The sequence below is a fragment of the Nerophis lumbriciformis genome, linkage group LG04 (assembly GCF_033978685.3).
Source record: "Nerophis lumbriciformis linkage group LG04, RoL_Nlum_v2.1, whole genome shotgun sequence".
Lineage (NCBI taxonomy): Eukaryota > Metazoa > Chordata > Actinopteri > Syngnathiformes > Syngnathidae > Nerophis > Nerophis lumbriciformis.
The window spans coordinates 565001-583771 of NC_084551.2; the positions used below are offsets into that span (position 1 = coordinate 565001).

At 36.6% G+C, this 18771-nt stretch overlaps 1 protein-coding gene across 4 annotated transcripts in view; it reads right to left on the reverse strand.

Moving 5' to 3' along the window:
• The window catches only part of arhgef1 (Rho guanine nucleotide exchange factor (GEF) 1), a 156618-nt gene that overhangs the window by 45443 nt on the left and 92404 nt on the right, over positions 1-18771 (reverse strand). For all 4 annotated transcript variants that reach the window (XM_061947230.1, XM_072912941.1, XM_061947207.1 and 1 more), the window contains one exon: positions 9193-9334. In XM_061947230.1, coding sequence (XP_061803214.1) covers positions 9193-9334 — 142 coding nt within the window. The remainder of the gene's footprint in view (positions 1-9192; positions 9335-18771) is intronic.

Genomic DNA, 18771 nt, shown 5'->3' on the forward strand with positions numbered 1-18771 from the left:
GTTTCTGTAGGAGGACAAACATGACACAAACCTCCCTAAGTGTTATAAAGCACACTGTTTATATTAAACATGCTTCACTGATTCCAGTATTTGGCGAGCGCCGTTTTGTCCTACTAATTTTGGCGGTCCCTGAACTCACCTTAGTTTGTTTACATGTATATCTTTCTAGGACGTGTTTTATGCCACTTCTTTTTCTGTCTCATTTTGTCCACCAAACTTTTAACGTTGTGCATGAATGCACAAAGGTGAGTTTTGTTGATGTTATTGACTTGTGTGGAGTGCTAATCAGACATATTTGGTCACTGCATGACTGCAAGCTAATCGATGCTAACATGCTATTTAGGCTAGCTATATGTACATATTGCATCATTATGCCTCATTTGTAGCTATATTTGAGCTCATTTAGTTTCCTTTAAGTCCTCTTAATTCAATTTATATCTCATGACACACTATCTGTATGTAATATGGCTTTTCATTTTTTTGCGGCTCCAGACAGATTTGTTTTTGTATTTTTGGTCCAATATGGCTCTTTCAACATTTTGGGTTGCCGACCCCTGATATAGTCAAACAGTTTAAGAACAACATTTCTCAAAGTGCAATTGCAAGAAATTTAGGGATTTCAACATCTACGCTCCATAATATCATCATATCATCTGGAGAAACCACTTCACGTAAGCGGCATTGAATGACCATGACCTTCGATCCCTCAGACGGCACTGTATCAAAAACCGACATCAATTTCTAAAGGATATCACCACATGGGCTCAGGAACACTTCAGAAACCCACTGTCAGTAACTACAGTTGGTCGCTACATCTGTAAGTGCAAGTTAAAGCTCTACTATGCAAAGCGAAAGCCATTTATCAACAACATCCAGAAACGCTCATGCAAAGTGGAAAAGTGTTCTGTGGTCTGACGAGTCCACATTTCAAATTGTTTTTGGAAATATTCGACGTTGTGTCATCCGGACCAAAGGGGAAGCGAACCATCCAGACTGTTATGGACGCAAAGTTCAAAAGGCAGCATGTGTGATGGTATGGGGGTGTATTAGTGCCCAAGGCATGGGTAACTTACACATCTGTGAAGGCACCATTAATGCTGAAAGGTACATACAGGTTTTGGAACAACATATGCTGCCATCTAAGCGCCGTCTTTTTCTATTTCAGCAAGACAATGCCAAGCCACATTCAGCACGTGTTACAACAGCGTGGCTTCGTAAAAAAAAAAAAAAAGAGTGCGGGTACTTTCCTGGTCCGCCTGCAGTCCAGACCTGTCTCCCATCGAAAATGTGTGTTATGAAGCGTAAATTACGACAGCGGAGACCCCGGACTGTTGAACGACTGAAGCTCTACATAAAACAAGAATGGGAAAGAATTCCACTTTCAAAGCTTCAACAATTAGTTTCCTCAGTTCCCAATCGTTTATTGAGTGTTGTTAAAAGAAAAGGTGATGTAACACAGTGGTGAACATGCCCTTTCCCAACTACTTTGGCACGTGTTGCAGCCATGAAATTCTAAGTTAATTAGTATTTGCAAAAAAATAAATAAAGTTTTTGAGTTTGAACATCAAATATGTTGTCTTTGTAGCATATTCAACTGAATATGGCTTGAAAATGATTTGCAAATCATTGTATTCCGTTTATATTTACATCTAACACAATTTCCCAACTCATATGGAAACGGGGTTTGTAGATTCTTTCAGATCTGGAGGTCATTGAAATGGAAACTGCTTGTGTCGGCAAATGCGGGGTCTGCACAAATTTGCTTTACTTACACAAACTTGTGTCCGTGGTCATATTGTACTGAACAGCGATTAAAGACACACACGCTTTCATTGTTGTGCTAACATACGACATTTCAATTTCCTGTTCTGTGGTTAACATTCAGTATGTCCTCATTGTAAACTGAGGTGGCGTCATAAAAAGAACATGTGTGCATTTCGAGAGGTGAGAACATTTAGGGCCTGATCTCCTAAGATCTAAATAACAAGTGCTAAATGGCGGTTGGAAACTATAAAACTGCGTGTACTATTAGTGGGAGGGTTGTGGGTTATCTACTAAAACTGTGTGCACCACTGATAATAGGTGCAATGTGGTGCAAACCGCCCTATTTAAATGTGGTGTTGTGCTTATACCGGATGTTACCATGGAGACACTCATTTCCCTCCACATTTATGGCATCATATGGTCAAACTAGTGGTGTTTCGGATGTTGTTGACATGCAGCAAACAAAAATAATACGAACCATCTTTTCTAGGCTATATTGAAGAGTGATCCCGACAACAAAACCTACTTTGAGCACTCTGGGAGGCGCTGCGGTGCTGTGATGGTGCAGACACAAGAAAACGTTTTTTTTTTTTTTTCATACGGAACATGTACCGTATTTTCCGCACTATAAGGCGCACCTAAAAACCACAAATTTTCTCAAAAGCTGACAGTGCGCCTTATAACCCGGTGCGCTTTATATATGGATAAATATTAAGATTCATTTTCATAAAGTTTCGGTCTCGTAACTACGGTAAACAGCCGCCATCTTTTTTCCCGGTAGAACAGGAAGCGCTTCTTCTTCTACGAAAGCAACCGCCAAGGTAAGCACCCGCCCCCATAGAACAGGAAGCGCTTCTTCTTCTACTGTAAGCAACCACCCGCCCGCGTAGAAGAAGAAAAAGGGCGCGGATATTACCGTACTTCATTTCCTTTGTGTGTTTACATCTGTAAAGACCACAAAATGGCTCCTACTAAACGACAGGGATCCGGTTCATGAAAAGACGCAATCTCTCCATCCGCACACGGATTACTATTTCACAGCAACTGATATTCCTGTGAACCGCACTGTGGATACAACGGGAGCACGTACGGTGAATATTCGCACCACAGGGAATGAGAAGTCATCCTTCACTGTGGTTCTAGCTTGCCATGCTAATGGCCAGAAACTTCCACCCATGGTGATATTCAAAAGGAAGACCTTGCCAAAAGAGACCTTTCCAGCCGGCGTCATCATAAAAGCTAACTCGAAGGGATGGATGAAGAAAAGATGAGCGAGTGGTTAAGGGAAGTTTAAGTTTACGCGAAGAGGCCGGGTGGCTTTTTTCACGCAGCTCTGTCCATGTTGATATACGACTCCATGCGCGCCCACATCACGCTGGTTTTAATATATTATTAAAGTTTGACTGACCTATTTGACTGTTTTTTTGACATTCCTTTAGCGCAGTTAGATGCGGCTTATAACACGGGGCGGCTTATAGGTGGACAAAGTTTTGAAATATGCCGTTCATTGAAGGCGCGGCTTATAACCCAGGGCGCCTTATGGTGCGGAAAATACGGTATATATATTTACTACAATAATAGAGGCAATTATTATTATTCATTACCAATACTGTTATTTGTATTGTTTTTTTTATTGCACTATTTGTAGTGTAATAATGTTAATTGTTATTTTTGTGTTCTTACTATCTACTTCATTAACTGGTTCTTCTTTATGATTTTTGGTATCATATTTGCATATATTGTATTTGTCGTGCTGTTGTTGTTGTTGTCACTTTCTGTCTTGTCTCCCTCGTGTCCCCAAAATCTCCCCCTCTGTCTTCTGAGCCAAAACACGAAATATATCCATTTAATAAAATCAAACACTCTAAGGCAGCAAGAAAAATATCCCACACTTCTCTTTTGTAAATCTGTACAGCAGATATGGGCATCTACATGAACAATATTATTTGCCTGAATGGCAGGACAGGACATATTAAAAAAATGAAAATAAAATAAAAATAAATAATATATGTTCTATATAAAAAAAAAACACCATTAAAAAAATACCGGCCGACACGTAAACAAATCAATTGTGTTTTAATGAGCCCTTTGAGAAATCTAGCAGCTATAAAATTATAAAATGTAATTGCGGGATAAACGATATGTCAAATATTCTAAATTATAGACGTGTTAAATATAGATGCAAAACAGAGGCCACAGAACAGTGTTAGTCTTGATAAACCACATTGAGTGTATTTGCATCTTATCCCTCCAGTATAATGGTCGTGAATCAAAATCAATGTTAGAAATGATTGACCTATTCAAGGCTCCACTGTGAATATTGTGTGTTTGCAAAATAATAATAATTAAAAAAAGGACTTCAAACAAACATGAAAAAAAAATTGAAATCTTATAATCGACAGATATGTCTGAAGTTGATCTCGAGATTTAAGTGTTGAAAGTAAAAAGTAATAATACAAAATGTATTCAATTATTTTTAACTTTTTTATGAGTGGGAGCTTTTTGGATTAAACTGTCATTGCTTAAAAAAAAAAAAAAAGAACTTAAAATAAATGTTATAAATTATTGACCTATTTAAGATTGCATCAAATATTCCACTTTGAAAATTTTGGGGGTGAAAATATCCCATAATTTGTGCTTTTGCCATAAAAAACAGGGTTTTGGAAAAGATGGAAACAAATAATTAATTATGGAACTACTAAATTATTAGTTTGTAAACCTCTAATAAGAAATTCGAGTTGGCAAAAAGGAACTAAAATAAATAGAAAAATATATAAGTTTTATTTAATAAAGAAATCTTTGAAGCTGCCCCATACAAAACATTTGGAAAATGGGAGGACTTTTTTGACTGCCCGTTGCCGTGGGATGCCATATTCAAACTAATCTATAAAACTACTATTGATGTGCAAAATCGTTATTTTCAAATTAAAATTATTTACAACTTCTTACCCACGGGGAAAATGTTAAAATTATGGAATATGACAGAGTCAGATGACTGCCCATTTTGTTGTCAGGAGTCTGAATCCATCCTGCATTTGTTTTGGTATTGTCATATTGTGTCTTCCTTTTGGGTGGAAGTTGAAAAAATGTGTTTAAGGATTGGTTTGTTTATGAAGCTTGATGTGGTTTCTGTTATTTTGGGAGAGTTCATTGACAATCATGATTTAATCAATTGAATTATAGTACTCGGTAAAAGGTTTATTTTTAAGGCCAAAAACAGATATTCACTTAGTATTACTTTCTTTAAAACATTTATTCAGTATTTTTTAACTTTAGAAAATTACATGGTTGAAAACGATAATGATGCCAAAAAACATAAAAAAAAGATGGGAAGTCCTCAAAGGCTTATGTTGAAAGTGTAATTATGTTTATAGATTATATGCTATCTGTTGTTGTATTCCCTAACTTTTAGTGACCTGAACATAAGCTGGACTGTACATACATTTTTTGTTTTTGTTTTTAAAAATGTAATTTTGTTTATAGATTATATGCAATCTGTTGTGTTCCAAAATTTTCTGTTTTTGTTTTTTTCTCAGTGTACATGAATGAAGGTGTGTGTTGCTGGACCCGACTTGGACATTATCTGGACTGGACCTGGTTTAAAAAAAAAAAACAACAACCTTTAAACGAAGCTAATTTCATTTACAGCCAGGTCTGGTGAAGATAAGGTCCTTTCTTTCCTTTTTAATTTTTTAAAATTTTTTATAGATAAGATACATAAATATTTTCTTGGATAAAAAGGAAAGTAAACAATATAAAAATAATTACATAAGGGAGAAAAAAGAAAGAAAAAATAGTAATTAAATGAAAATGTTAGTGGACCAGCAGCACAAACAATCAAGTGTGCTTCAGGGACTGTGTCCCTTGCAGAAGTGTTGTCCATGTTGTGGAAACCAGAGTATTGATGGCAGAAAGAAACAACCCCTTTTGTGTGAGTGGGTGTGTGTGAGTGTGAATAGGGGAGGGAGGTTTTTTTTTTCTGGGTTGATGCACTAGTTGAAAGTGTATCGTGTGTTTTTTTCTATGTTGATTTAATAAAAACAAAAAAAAACAAAAAAAAAACAGGGTTTTTGATAATAAAACATAAAAAAAACACTTTATATCAACAGATAGACCTGAAGTTGATCTAGAGATTTAGGCGTTGAATTAAAAAAAAAAAGAAAAAAAAAAAGACATATTTTTTAGCATATTTATGACTAAAAGCAAACTTGCGCTGGAGCCCTCAAGCTAAAAAAAATCTATATATTGTATTAAGTTTGAAAACTTAAAATATCAATTTGGCCCCTGCGTGCTTAGATTTTTCAGTGTGCAGCCCTCGGTGGAAAAAGTTTGGACCCGCCGGGTATAAAATATTGCAACAACAACGTGTTAGCTGCTGCTCTGGGACTGCGTTTGCGTGTGTGCATGCACGTGTGGACCAGACAATAGTGAGTGACAAACCTGAACGCCAGACTCATTCCTAGTGGAAGACAAGCAATTTGTATTCAATATAGTTAGTAATTGTGAGACTTCAAAATTTGGAAGAAATACAGTAAAGGGTATGTTGAACAGCTAATGGTAACATAAGGTAGTCGGTGTTGTGCTTGGTATATTTTCTGCTTTGAAAAATACAACTGTGAGCAAGTCTCTGCCAAACAAAGTACAGTACAGTTTGGACACCTTCTCATTCAATGCCTTTTCTCTATTTTCATGACTATTTACATTGTAGATTGTCACTGAAGGCATCACAACTATGAACGAACACATGTGGAGTTATGTACTTAACAAAAAAAGGAGAACCAACTGAAAACATGTTTTATATTCGAGTTTCTTCAAAATAACCACCCTTTGCTCTGATTACTGCTTTGCACACTCTTGGCATTCTCTCAATGGGCTTCAAGAGGTAGTCACCTGAAATGGTTTTCACTTCAAAGGGGTGCCTTATCAGGGTTGATTAGTGGAATTTCTTACAAACCCCGTTTCCATATGAGTTGGGAAATTGTGTTAGATGTAAATATAAACGGAATTCAATGATTTGCAAATCATTTTCAAGCCATATTCAGTTGAATATGCTACAAAGACAACATATTTGATGTTCAAACTCATAAATATTTTTTTTTTGTGCAAATAATCAATAACTTTAGAATTTGATGGCAGCAACACGTGACAAAGAAGTTGGGAAAGGTGACAATAAATACTGATAAAGTTGAGGAATGCTCATCAAACACTTATTTGGAACATCCCACAGGTGTGCAGGCTAATTGGGAACAGGTGGGTGCCATGATTGGGTATAAAAGTAGATTCCATGAAATGCTCAGTCATTCACAAACAAGGATGGGGCGAGGGTCACCACTTTGTCAACAAATGCGTGAGCAAATTGTTGAACAGTTTAAGAAAAACCTTTCTCAAGCAGCTATTGCAAGGAATTTAGGGATTTCACCATCTACGCTCCGTAATATCATCAAAGGGTTCAGAGAATCTGGAGAAATCACTGCACGTAAGCAGCTAAGCCCGTGACCTTCGATCCCTCAGGCTGTACTGCATCAACAAGCGACATCAGTGTGTAAAGGATATCACCACACGGGCTAAAGGAACACTTCAGAAACCCACTGTCAGTAACTACAGTTGGTCGCTACATCTGTAAGTGCAAGTTAAAACTCTCCTATGCAAGGCGAAAACCGTTTATCAACAACACCCAGAAACGCCGTCGGCTTCGCTGGGCCTGAGCTCATCTAAGATGGACTGATACAAAGTGGAAAAGTGTTCTGTGGTCTGACGAGTCCACATTTCAAATTGTTTTTGGAAACTGTGGACGTCGTGTCCTCCGGACCAAAGAGGAAAAGAACCATCCGGATTGTTATAGGCGCAAAGTGTAAAAGCCAGCATCTGTGATGGTATGGGGGTGCATTAGTGCCCAAGACATGGGTAACTTACACATCTGTGAAGGCACCATTAATGCTGAAAGGTACATACAGGTTTTGGAGCAACATATGTTGCCATCCAAGCAACGTTACCATGGACGCCCCTGCTTATTTCAGCAAGACAATGCCAAGCCATGTGTTACATCAACGTGGCTTCATAGTAAAAGAGTGCGGGTACTAGACTGGCCTGCCTGTAGTCCAGACCTGTCTCCCATTGAAAATGTGAAGCCTAAAATAGCACAAGGGAGACCCCCGGACTGTTGAACAACTTAAGCTGTACATCAAGCAAGAATGGGAAAGAATTCCACCTGAGAAGCTTCAAAAATGTGTCTCCTCAGTTCCCAAACATTTACTGAGTGTTGTTAAAAGGAAAGGCCATGTAACACAGTGGTGAACATGCCCTTTCCCAACTACTTTGGCGCGTGTTGCAGCCACGAAATTCTAAGTTAATTGCAAAAAATAAAAAATAAAGTTTATGAGTTTGAACATCAAATATGTTGTCTTTGTAGTGCATTCAACTGAATATGGCTTGAAAAGGATTTGCAAATCATTGTATTCCGTTTATATTTACATCTAACACAATTTCCCAACTCATATGGAAACGGGGTTTGTACTTTATCAATGGGGTTGGGACCATCAGTTGTGTTGTGAATGAGAAGGTATGTCCAAACGTGTGGTCTGTACTTTATGCTAAGTTAATATCTGCTAACGTGATGCAAAAACAGTAACCAGGTGAATAAATAGGGCCGATTAAAAACCACAACAACCCCTGAAGTTGCATATACAGTAGGGCGAGGATTCATATGGCCTATTCGTCATGGTTTACCTGACACATGAGACGTGACAAATTGGGGCGGTGCAATACCCACTTTAGCCGCCAGATGGCAGTATAGTGTTGGATATTTTAAAATGTGTTTTTGTGGCAATTAGAACAGTAAGGTGGCGCTTTTCATTAGCAGAATGCATCACAAAATGATTAAGTGAATTATATTTATATAGCGCTTTTCTCTAGCGACTCAAAGCGCTTTTACATAGTGAAAGCCAATATCTAATTGACATTTAAACCAGTGTGGGTGGCACTGGGAGCAGGTGGGTCAAGTGGACACAACGGCAGTGACTAGGATGGCGGAAGCGGGGATCAAACCTGGAACCCTCAAGTTGCTGGCACATGAATCCCTTCTCTACTGTGCAGTAAAGTAGGATTCCGCATGAACAAGTTGCACAGACAGGCAACATAAAGTGCAGTTTCAAACATGACGAGCATCAGGACAGCAAACACACAAGTGGGACAAAATGATGAAGGAGGAAAAAAAAGGAGTGAAGGAAAGAGAGAGAAGGCTGGGCTGCGTTCGCATGGCGAGGGTGTCGCTTTTCTTCCAGTATTTCCGGGATTTGTTTGCTAGCGAGCGGTGGGCAGCATGACAAAAAGCTAGCACACAGCAGAGACAGACAGCTGGGGTGTGGAGCTTTACCACACTCGCCACCCTAATCACAGTTATTGGACTAGTCTTCTCTCACGTTCCCTTACCTGTCTTTCTCCAAAGTCTCCTCCGTGAGGCTGTCACCGGTGGAGAAGGGCTCCCCGACGGCCAGCGAGCCTCCGAGACCAACGGGGGACACGTCTCCCCGGTCGGATAAGACCGGCGGCTCTAAACGGTTGCTAGAAAGACCTGGAATGTTGGAGATAGGAGGAAGAGGTTAATGCATTCCTGCATTGCTACGTCCACATTTTCAGGGGCCACTTTAGTCCTTAGTAGAGATGTCCGTTAATGGCTTTTTTTACCGATATTCCAATATTGTCCAACTCTTAGTTACCGATACCGACATATACAGTCGTGGAATTAACACATTATTATTCCTAATTTTGTTGTGATGCCCCGCTGGATGCATTAAACAATGTAACAAGGTTTTAAGGCTGAAACGACGCGTCGACATAGTCGACGTCATCGGTTACGTAAATACGTCGTCGTTTTTATGCTTCGACGCGTCGCATATTTACGTCACACTGCCGTCATGGCGGAGCGCAAAGCAGATGATGCGAGCGGTGCGAGCGAGGGGAAAAAAGCACGCCAAAAGTCGTCAAAAGTGTGGGAGTATTTCAATAAACAAATGTATATAATTCGGCATTATTTCGGCCAGTTGGCTTATAAAATCAGAGCCGATCAGTTTACGTTCGCGCGCAGGTATAACGCGGCGCGCTCCTGTCTCATCTGCTGGTGCGCGAGCCCGGTAATTAGACCGCTGTGTCAAATCAAGGAGTACAAAAGACGCCAGCGCAGAGTGGAAAAAGGTTTAGTTCATTACAGATAACCCAGAGTTGTGCCAAAAGTATGTAAGATTTAATATTTCTCTTCGTGGGTGTGGCGCACCTGTTGCGCTGGTGAGATGGGAGGGGGGGTTGTGTGCATGTAGCGTGCTTAGTCTGGAGGCTAAATACACACAGTGTGTTATGTAACTGTTGTTTAGTGTTGATATTCTTTGCTTAGTTTGATAAATGTTGGAGCAGTTTGCTTCATCAGGAGGGTGAAGTCGCTCAATTTAAAGTGTTGGATTTAACTGTGTTGGTGAGGGTGTAGAAAAAGGGGCATTTTTCTACCAGTAGACAGCGTTTAAGATTGAGTGTTTCACTGCTAAATTAATAATATATTTATATTGAATATGGATTTTAAATATGTATCTAAATAGGTGGTTAATTGGTTAGGTATTTATGTATTTGCATATTGGGTTTTCTGTTGCATTTATCTATTGTGTTTCTGGTGTTAAATGTATTTTATATGTATCTTGGTGCATTTATGTTGACAATTTATTTAAAATCTGTTTTAACTTAAAGGGAAAAGATGTGTCCATTTTCTTGCACTTGTTTAATGGTTAAGAGTTTGATAGCTAATTAATAGTTGTAAATTATGGGATTGATAATTGATTGATTTTTTACAGCATGTTAATCTTGTGGTGTTTTGTCCTTAAAGGTTTTTCACCTACTAAAGAAGCTAAAGGCTACTAAAGGCTACTAAAGGCTACTAAAGACAGCTAATGACAGCTAAAGAAACTAAAGTCTATTAACACTGCTAAAGACTGCTAAAAAGACTAAAGAAGAAAAAAGAAGCTGTTTCTTGGTTGGAAAAACTGTTGCAAACTAAAGGAAAATAAAAGGAAAAAGTAACTACGGTCTGGTCTTTTGAGTGAAATCCAGAAGCCACATTCAGCATTGGTACATCCCTTCAAGTGTGGGATAAGCACAGCGAAAAAAGCAAAACACTTGACAGTTGTTGTATGCACACTGTGTCGAGCGGAAATGGCCTATCATAGCAGCACAACGGCTATGAAGGAACATTTGAAAAGAAAACACCCGACAGCGTTCTTGCCATCACCATCAACTAGTCAATCGTCCGCGTGAGTATACATTGTCATCATTACACAAAATCATGAATGTGTCATTTGTATCTGCGTTGTAAATTCATAAACTAAAACACTGTTTCGCTCTGAGAGGCGCGTTTGGCATGCCTGTTCAGTGTTTACAAAGACGCGCTCCTCTTTAACGCTAACGTTAATTAGTTGTGCAAATACCTTTTACAACATTAACAGTTACATATACTATGTACAAACCAACAATTAACTTTCACTTTAATCATACTATCATTGTTGTGTTATTAAGCAAAATAAGCAATACTTTTACTTTTGTTGAAATGTTTACACTGTTACAGAATATTTCGTTTTGCACTTTTTTGTATTGGATGTTTATCTTTATTTTTGCACATTTTAAAGCAAAATAAGCAATACTTTTACTTTTGAAATGCTTATACTATTGCAGAATATTAAGATTTGCACTGGATGTTTACTTTTATATTTGCACATTAAAAAGCAAATAAGCTACTTTTAATTTTGTTAAATGTTAAAAGTTTTAAATGTTTACATTGTTACAGAATATTTTGTCATGTTGTTGTCAATGTTGACTGAGTGGCCATACTTTTTTTTTTTGTATATAAAAGTCATGCCTTTTGAAAAAACTGGCCAACATTTATTTTTTCATCTTCATTTTAAATAAAAAAAATAATCGGTAAAAGGAAAAATAATCTATAGATTAATCGAAAAAAAATAATCTATAGATTAACAGATTAATCGAAAAAAATAAATAATCTATAGATTAATCGATAGAAAAATAATCGTTAGCTGCAGCCTTACAAGGTTTTCCAAAATAAATCAACTCAAGTTATGGAAAAAAATGCCAACATGGCACTGCCATATTTATTATTGAAGTCACAAAGTGCATTAATTTTTTTAACATGCCTCAAAACAGCAGTTTGGAATTTGTGACATGCATGAGAAGGTTGAGGTGGGGGGGGGTATATTGTAGCGTCCCGGAAGAGTTAGTGCTGCAAGGGATTCTGGGTATTTGTTCTGTTGTGTTTATGTTGTGTTACGGTGCGGATGTTCTCCCGAAATGTGTTTGTATTTGTAACAGTGTTAAAGTTGTTTATACGGCCACCCTTAGTGTGACATGTATGGCCGTTGACCAAGTATGTTTTGCGTTCATTTGTGTGTGTGAAAAGCCGCAGATATTATGTGACTGAGCTGGCACGCAAAGGCAGTGCCTTAAAGGTGTATCGGCGCTCTGTACTTCTCCCTACGTCCGTGTACACAGCGGCGTTTTGAAAAGTCATACATTTTCCTTTTTGAAACCGATAATTTTGAAACTGATACCAATAATTTCCGATATTACATTTTAAAGCATTTATCGGCCCATAATATCGGCAGTCCGATATTATCGGACATCTCTCGTCCTTAGGTCCGTATTGACCCCAATATAAGACGATCAAGACTCTTGTTACCGTATTTTTCGGACTATAAGTCGCAGTTTTTTGAATAGTTTAGGGTGCGACTTATACTCAGGAGCGACTTATGTGTGAAATGATGAACACATTATAATATTATTGATCTCATTGACGTAAGAGACTAGACGTATAAGATTTCATGGGATTTAGCGATTAGGAGTGACAGATTGTATAGCATGTTCTATATGTTATAGTTATTTGAATGACTCTTACCATAATATGTTACGTTAACATACCAGTTGGTTATTTATGCCTCATATAACGTACACTTATTCAGCCTGTTGTTCACTATTCTTGATTTATTTTAAATTGCCTTTCAAATGTCTATTCTTGGTGTTGGCTTTTATCAAATAAATTCCCCCAATTTATACTCCAGTGCGACTTATATATGTTTTTTCCTTCTTTATTATGCATTTTCGGCCGGTGCGACTTATACTCCGGAGCGACTTATAGTCCGAAAAATACGGTAACTGTTATTTCTTCGTGCACATAATAAATACTTATAAAGTGTTTGTATGTATTCATTTATGTAAAATTTTCATTAAATGTAATATTGCCTGACAAAAAGTGATTCAAGTAAATAAGTAATAAGTAATAAGTAAATATTTCGATATTTACGCATTGCATATTGACACACGCATATTTTACGAGAATACCCTTATGAGCTATCTTATCTTTTGCCGTAGTTAGCTTTCACGGCTAATACCGTAGCACGCAGATGTGTTCCTAAGCTAGTTCTTCAGTGTTCTCTCTTACAAATGTCGCTACAACTTGGTTATTATACAGGTTACGGAACGTAAATGAAGTATTGGTGACGGTCTTTGAATGCAAGTTTAAAGTGATTTAGTGTTAAAATTGATTGGTCCGATTAGCTGTTTCAATGTCCATTTCTCAGATTATGCAATTGTTGATGACTGAAGTACTGACATCAACCAAACCTAACACCTACATCCCACCCCTCGGATTGTAAATAATGTAAATAATTCAATGTACCGTATTTTTCGGACTATAAGTCGCAGTTTTTTTCATAGTTTGCCGGGGGTGCGACTTATACTCAGGAGCGACTTATGTGTGAAATTATTAACACATTAGCGTAAAATATCAAATAATATTATTGATGTCATTCACGTAAGAGACTAGACGTATAAGATTTCATGGGATTTAGCGATTAGGAGTGACAGATTGTTTGGTAAACGTATAGCATGTTCTATATGTTATAGTTATTTGAATGACTCTTACCATAATATGTTACGTTAACATACCAGTTGGTTATTTATGCCTCATATAACGTACACTTATTCAGCCTGTTGTTCACTATTCTTTATTTATTTTAAATTGCCTTTCAAATGTCTATTCTTGGTGTTGGCTTTTATCAAATACATTTCTCCAAAAAATGCGACTTATACTCCAGTGCGACTTATATGTTTTTTTTCCCCTTCTTTATTATGCATTTTCGGCCGGTGCGACTTATACTCCGGAGCGACTTATACTCCGAAAAATACGATACTGTAAATCACCAGAAAGAAAAAAATTAAAAAGACAGAAAAGAAAGACAGTTAGAAAGCAACATACAAAACAGATCGACACCAGTTAGCTACATAAAAAGTAATAATGCTAGTTAGCTAGCAATATAAATAACCAGAAATCGTACAGTAATTATACAATTATCAAGCACGCTTGCTAACTAGCCTATTACTGTAAATAGACAAAAAGAAATGGACAGAAGGACACAAAGACAGAAAACGAGTACCGTATTTTTCGGACTATAAGTCGCAATTTTTTTCATAGTTTGGCCGGGGGTGCGACTTATACTCAGGAGCGACTTATGTGTGAAATTATTAACACATTAGCGTGAAATATCAAATAATATTATTGATCTCATTCACGTAAGAGACTAGACGTATAAGATTTCATGGGATTTAGCGATTAGGAGTGACAGATTGTATAGCATGTTCTATATGTTATAGTTATTTGAATGACTCTTACCATAATATGTTACGTTAACATACCAGTTGGTTATTTATGCCTCATATAACGTACACTTATTCAGCCTGTTGTTCACTATTCTTTATTTATTTTAAATTGCCTTTCAAATGTCTATTCTTGGTCTTGGGTTTTATCAAATACATTTCCCCCAAAAATGCGACTTATATATGTTTTTTTCCTTCTTTATTATGCATTTTCGGCCGGTGCGACTTATACTCCGGAGCGACTTATACTCAGAAAAATACGGTACTTGGAAAGCAGCTGCTTGGTGCCACCTGCCAATTTGAATGTAATACATCTCTGCTCCTCTAACAACATTTTCAGACTTTTAAAGGGGGAAAAAAATGGTCATCCTATATTCTGTTCACTTAATATTGTATTGAAATGATAACTTCTGAACAGTGAGACCAATATAACTGCTGAAGTGTTGCCTTTTGAGATACCGGTAGATTAGAGTATTTCCCCAAATAAATGGATTTCAAAGGGAAATGTATTTATCTGACTACTTTCCAGAGTGCTGCAGATAGAAACAATAAACAGTAATTCAATTAAAAGCATAAAGAAATGAACTAATATTAATACTCATGAGTACCAGGCGTTTATTTAAAGAAAGGCTTTTTCTTTTTAAGGCAAGGCCTTATTTTGTGCCAAAGCTGTTTGTATGATTGAACTATTGATCGGTGGAGAATTCTTAATGATCAGAATGTGTCCTTTTGTACATCCAATTAACTAGTAAGAGTGGATGCTAGGGTTTTTATTTCAGAAGAAATTATATTACCGTATTTTTCGGACTATAAGGCGCACTTAAAGTCCTTTCATTTTCTCAAAACTCGACAGTTTTGGTTGTGCTTACCGACCTCGAAGCTATTTTATTTGGTACATGGTAAAATGGTAAGTGTGACCTGTAGATGGCAGTCACACATAAGAGATACGTGCAGACTGCAATATGTTGGCAGTCACACATAAGGGATTCATGCAGACTGCAATATGACTCAAGTAAACAATACCAAAATGTTATATGTTCCACTAAATGTTGATGATTTTTATTTGGAAATACACCATTTTCTACAAACGCAACAGTTTTTATGCGACAAAAATAATGTCCCAATCAACATGTTTGGCCTCCAATCACAACCATATTTTTTGGCCTCAGATCCGATACGATTTTTCAACAATAAATTTTAGAACCGAAAATATTTGACCAGAAGTAACTAAAGTAAACACAATGACACATTTTATAAAGCTTATCTCATTCAATGGAGAATGTGCAAGTGTCGTTGATGTATTAGGTTTGCGGTATTGAACGCTACAATAAAACTTTTTAACAAAACAAAGTGGCTAGTGCATAACTTAACAAAAGCAAAAACTATTATTGGCTTCAATTTACTGTATATTATTTGGGGTTTGCCCTCAAAACCTTCCTGTATCCAGACACTTCACTTCTTGAGTTTGGGAACAACAACCCGATAAAAAAATATGTTTCCATAACAATAAAAATAAAAAATAAAAATCCATCTAACCACTTTAGTATCGTTTACATACTGATACTATACTAAGTATCAATAGTACTGACAACTGGATCGATCACCCCTACTTTACATTGAAGCTTCTTGTGTCATCCTGCTTTGTGTATGTGTGGGTTTGTTTGTGTAGCATGCTTAGCCATTTCGTTTTCTCTAGTCCTCCAGTGATAATGCTATTTAAAATAAACTTTGTTTATTTTTCTGCCGTGGTGGTGAGGATTTGTTTCTTAAGAAGCGGCTTCGCACTGTGGATAGATGACCCTCCTTTGTGTGGGCAACAAGGGATCTGGAAATATAATTGTGTCTCCCTGAGCGTGCTTTTCTTTTAGAAGGAATCTTTCATGCGAGTACAAGTAAAAAGTCAGTGTTCAAAAACAAGAAAAAAAAAATAAAAAATTAGGGGTATTTTATTTGAACTAAGCAAAATTATCTGCCAATAGAACAAGAAAATTTGGCTCGTCAAGACTTTCCAAAACAAGTCAAATTAGCTAAACTCAATGAACTCAAAAATACCTTAAAATAAGTATATTCTCACTAATAACAAATGCACTTTTCTTGGTAGAAAAAAAAGAGACCTTTTTGCTCAATATGTTGAAAAATATTCTTAAATTAAGTAAATGCTAGTGCCATTATCTTGACATAATGATATGCGCATGATCATGATTTTTTTTTTCCTGCTTGAAATAAGAAATGATTACTTTAAACAAGTAGTTTTATACTTGTGAGTGTTGATGACACAGCTTTGCAACACTTGATATTCTAGTTTCAAGCATGTTTTACTCAATATAGGTCATCAAATCTCAGCAACAAGCTGTAATATCTTACTGAGATCATTTAGGACCAAAATCCTTAAAACAAGTAAAACACTAACATAAAATCTGCTTAGTGAGAAGAATGATCTTATCAGACAGAAAATAAGCAAATATCACCCTTATTTGAGATATTTAATCTGACTTAGATTTCAGTTTTTGCAGTGTGGATACTGGGACAGAGCTGTGGTAAAGATTGGCAGCTCATCAGCAGTTAAAAAAGGCAAATATTGGCCCCCGATTAATCTAATGAATGGGATCGGGACGTCTGTAATATTTATGTTTCTATTAAGTACTGTATAAGACAATATTTCTAAACCATAGGGTCGGGGCCCAATGTGGCAGTAATGACATTATCAAACAAACAGAAGAAGTCTGGAGCTACAATTATAGAGAAGTTTCTTAAGCGCAAAAAATATGACTAAAGGGGTGAAGCTGTATTTTCATTTGCTCTTTAATTTTATAGACAGTTTAGTTAAGAAACATATTCATTATCTATTTAGTTTAGTACAACATGATTATATGTCAACTTATTTTTTGTCAGTTATTTATTACTTATATAGAATATTTGGTAAGTAATTATTTTTCTAATCAGTCTGACTTAAGCCTAATGTTTATGTGGTATTTAAATACTAATCTTTGTGATTAACACATGCTTTCATATCATTTGACAAACTTGTAAACTACATACCTGCCAACTTTTGAAATCAGAAAAACCTAGTAGCCAGGGTCCAGGGGCCGCAGGCCCTGGTAGGTCCAGGACAAAGTCCTGGTGGGGGGTTCAGGCTTCGCCCCCCGACGCAAAATGATTATTAGCATTCAGACAGGTTAAAATGTTGCTAAAACCATCACTTTTCTATTAGTCACAGTGACTTTTCAAAACAAAAATATTACAGCAAAAATCATATGGGTTGATTGACATGTTTATTCTGTAAGCTAACTTCAATAGTTTGAAATTATTTTGACAGTTAATGCCAGTTATCCTGTCAACCTTTCACAAGACTTCAATTTGTTAATTGAAAGTATAAACACTTTTTACAGTAAACAAATGGTAAAACAGTACTAAACAATTCCATTAAAAAAAAAATTGGTGTCATTATTAACTTTCTGTCCAAGCTTGTATAATCTACTGCCTTGTTCAATTGTAAAAAATATTATGTGCCTAAAATTCACATTTCTATCACAATTATCATACTGTAAACATGGTAAGCTAACTTCATTAAAATTAATAGTCCTGTCAATAGCATGGAATTACAATTCAAATGTAGTTTTTTTGTAAGCCTTTCAAAAGAATTCAAAATATGAAAAATTCATGAAAATTAATTGAAGCCATCAGACACTTGAAAAGTGGCACATCACATCTCTAATGTAATCATTTGAACTTTTCAACAGAAATAGCACTGCAAAAACATTAAGGACATACTTCTGTATTTTGGTAGTTATGCTGTCAACATTTAACAAGATTTCTTCAACTTGGACTTGAAAGCATAAATAGTATAAACACTTTTAACAGTATAACAGTACTAAACAATTCCAATAGATAACATTGGTGTCATTACCTTTTTGTGGCTAAAATCCAAATTTATTCTATCAGATTGATCATACCAGTGCGATTGGAAGTCCATGCTCAATTATTGCCTCCGTAAATAAAACTTCGGCATTTATCACATCCAAAGAATCTGTTTGGGCGACGAAAAACGTTGAAAGTTTTCCACTTGTATCGCTAGCAACGGCATTAGACTTGTGTTTTTTTGTCCCAACGTGGTCTTTTACATCGCTAATTCCTCCGTGTCCGATCGAAAAATCTTGTCTGCACAAGGTGCAATTCGCGTAGTTTTCACCCTTTTTGGAAGGGATAATTATTCCCGGATAGGCTTTTGAATATTCTTCACGGAATGACTGCAGTTTTCTTTTCGGTTTAAGACTCGTTTGCCATTTTTCTCCGGCTGATTCCATGATC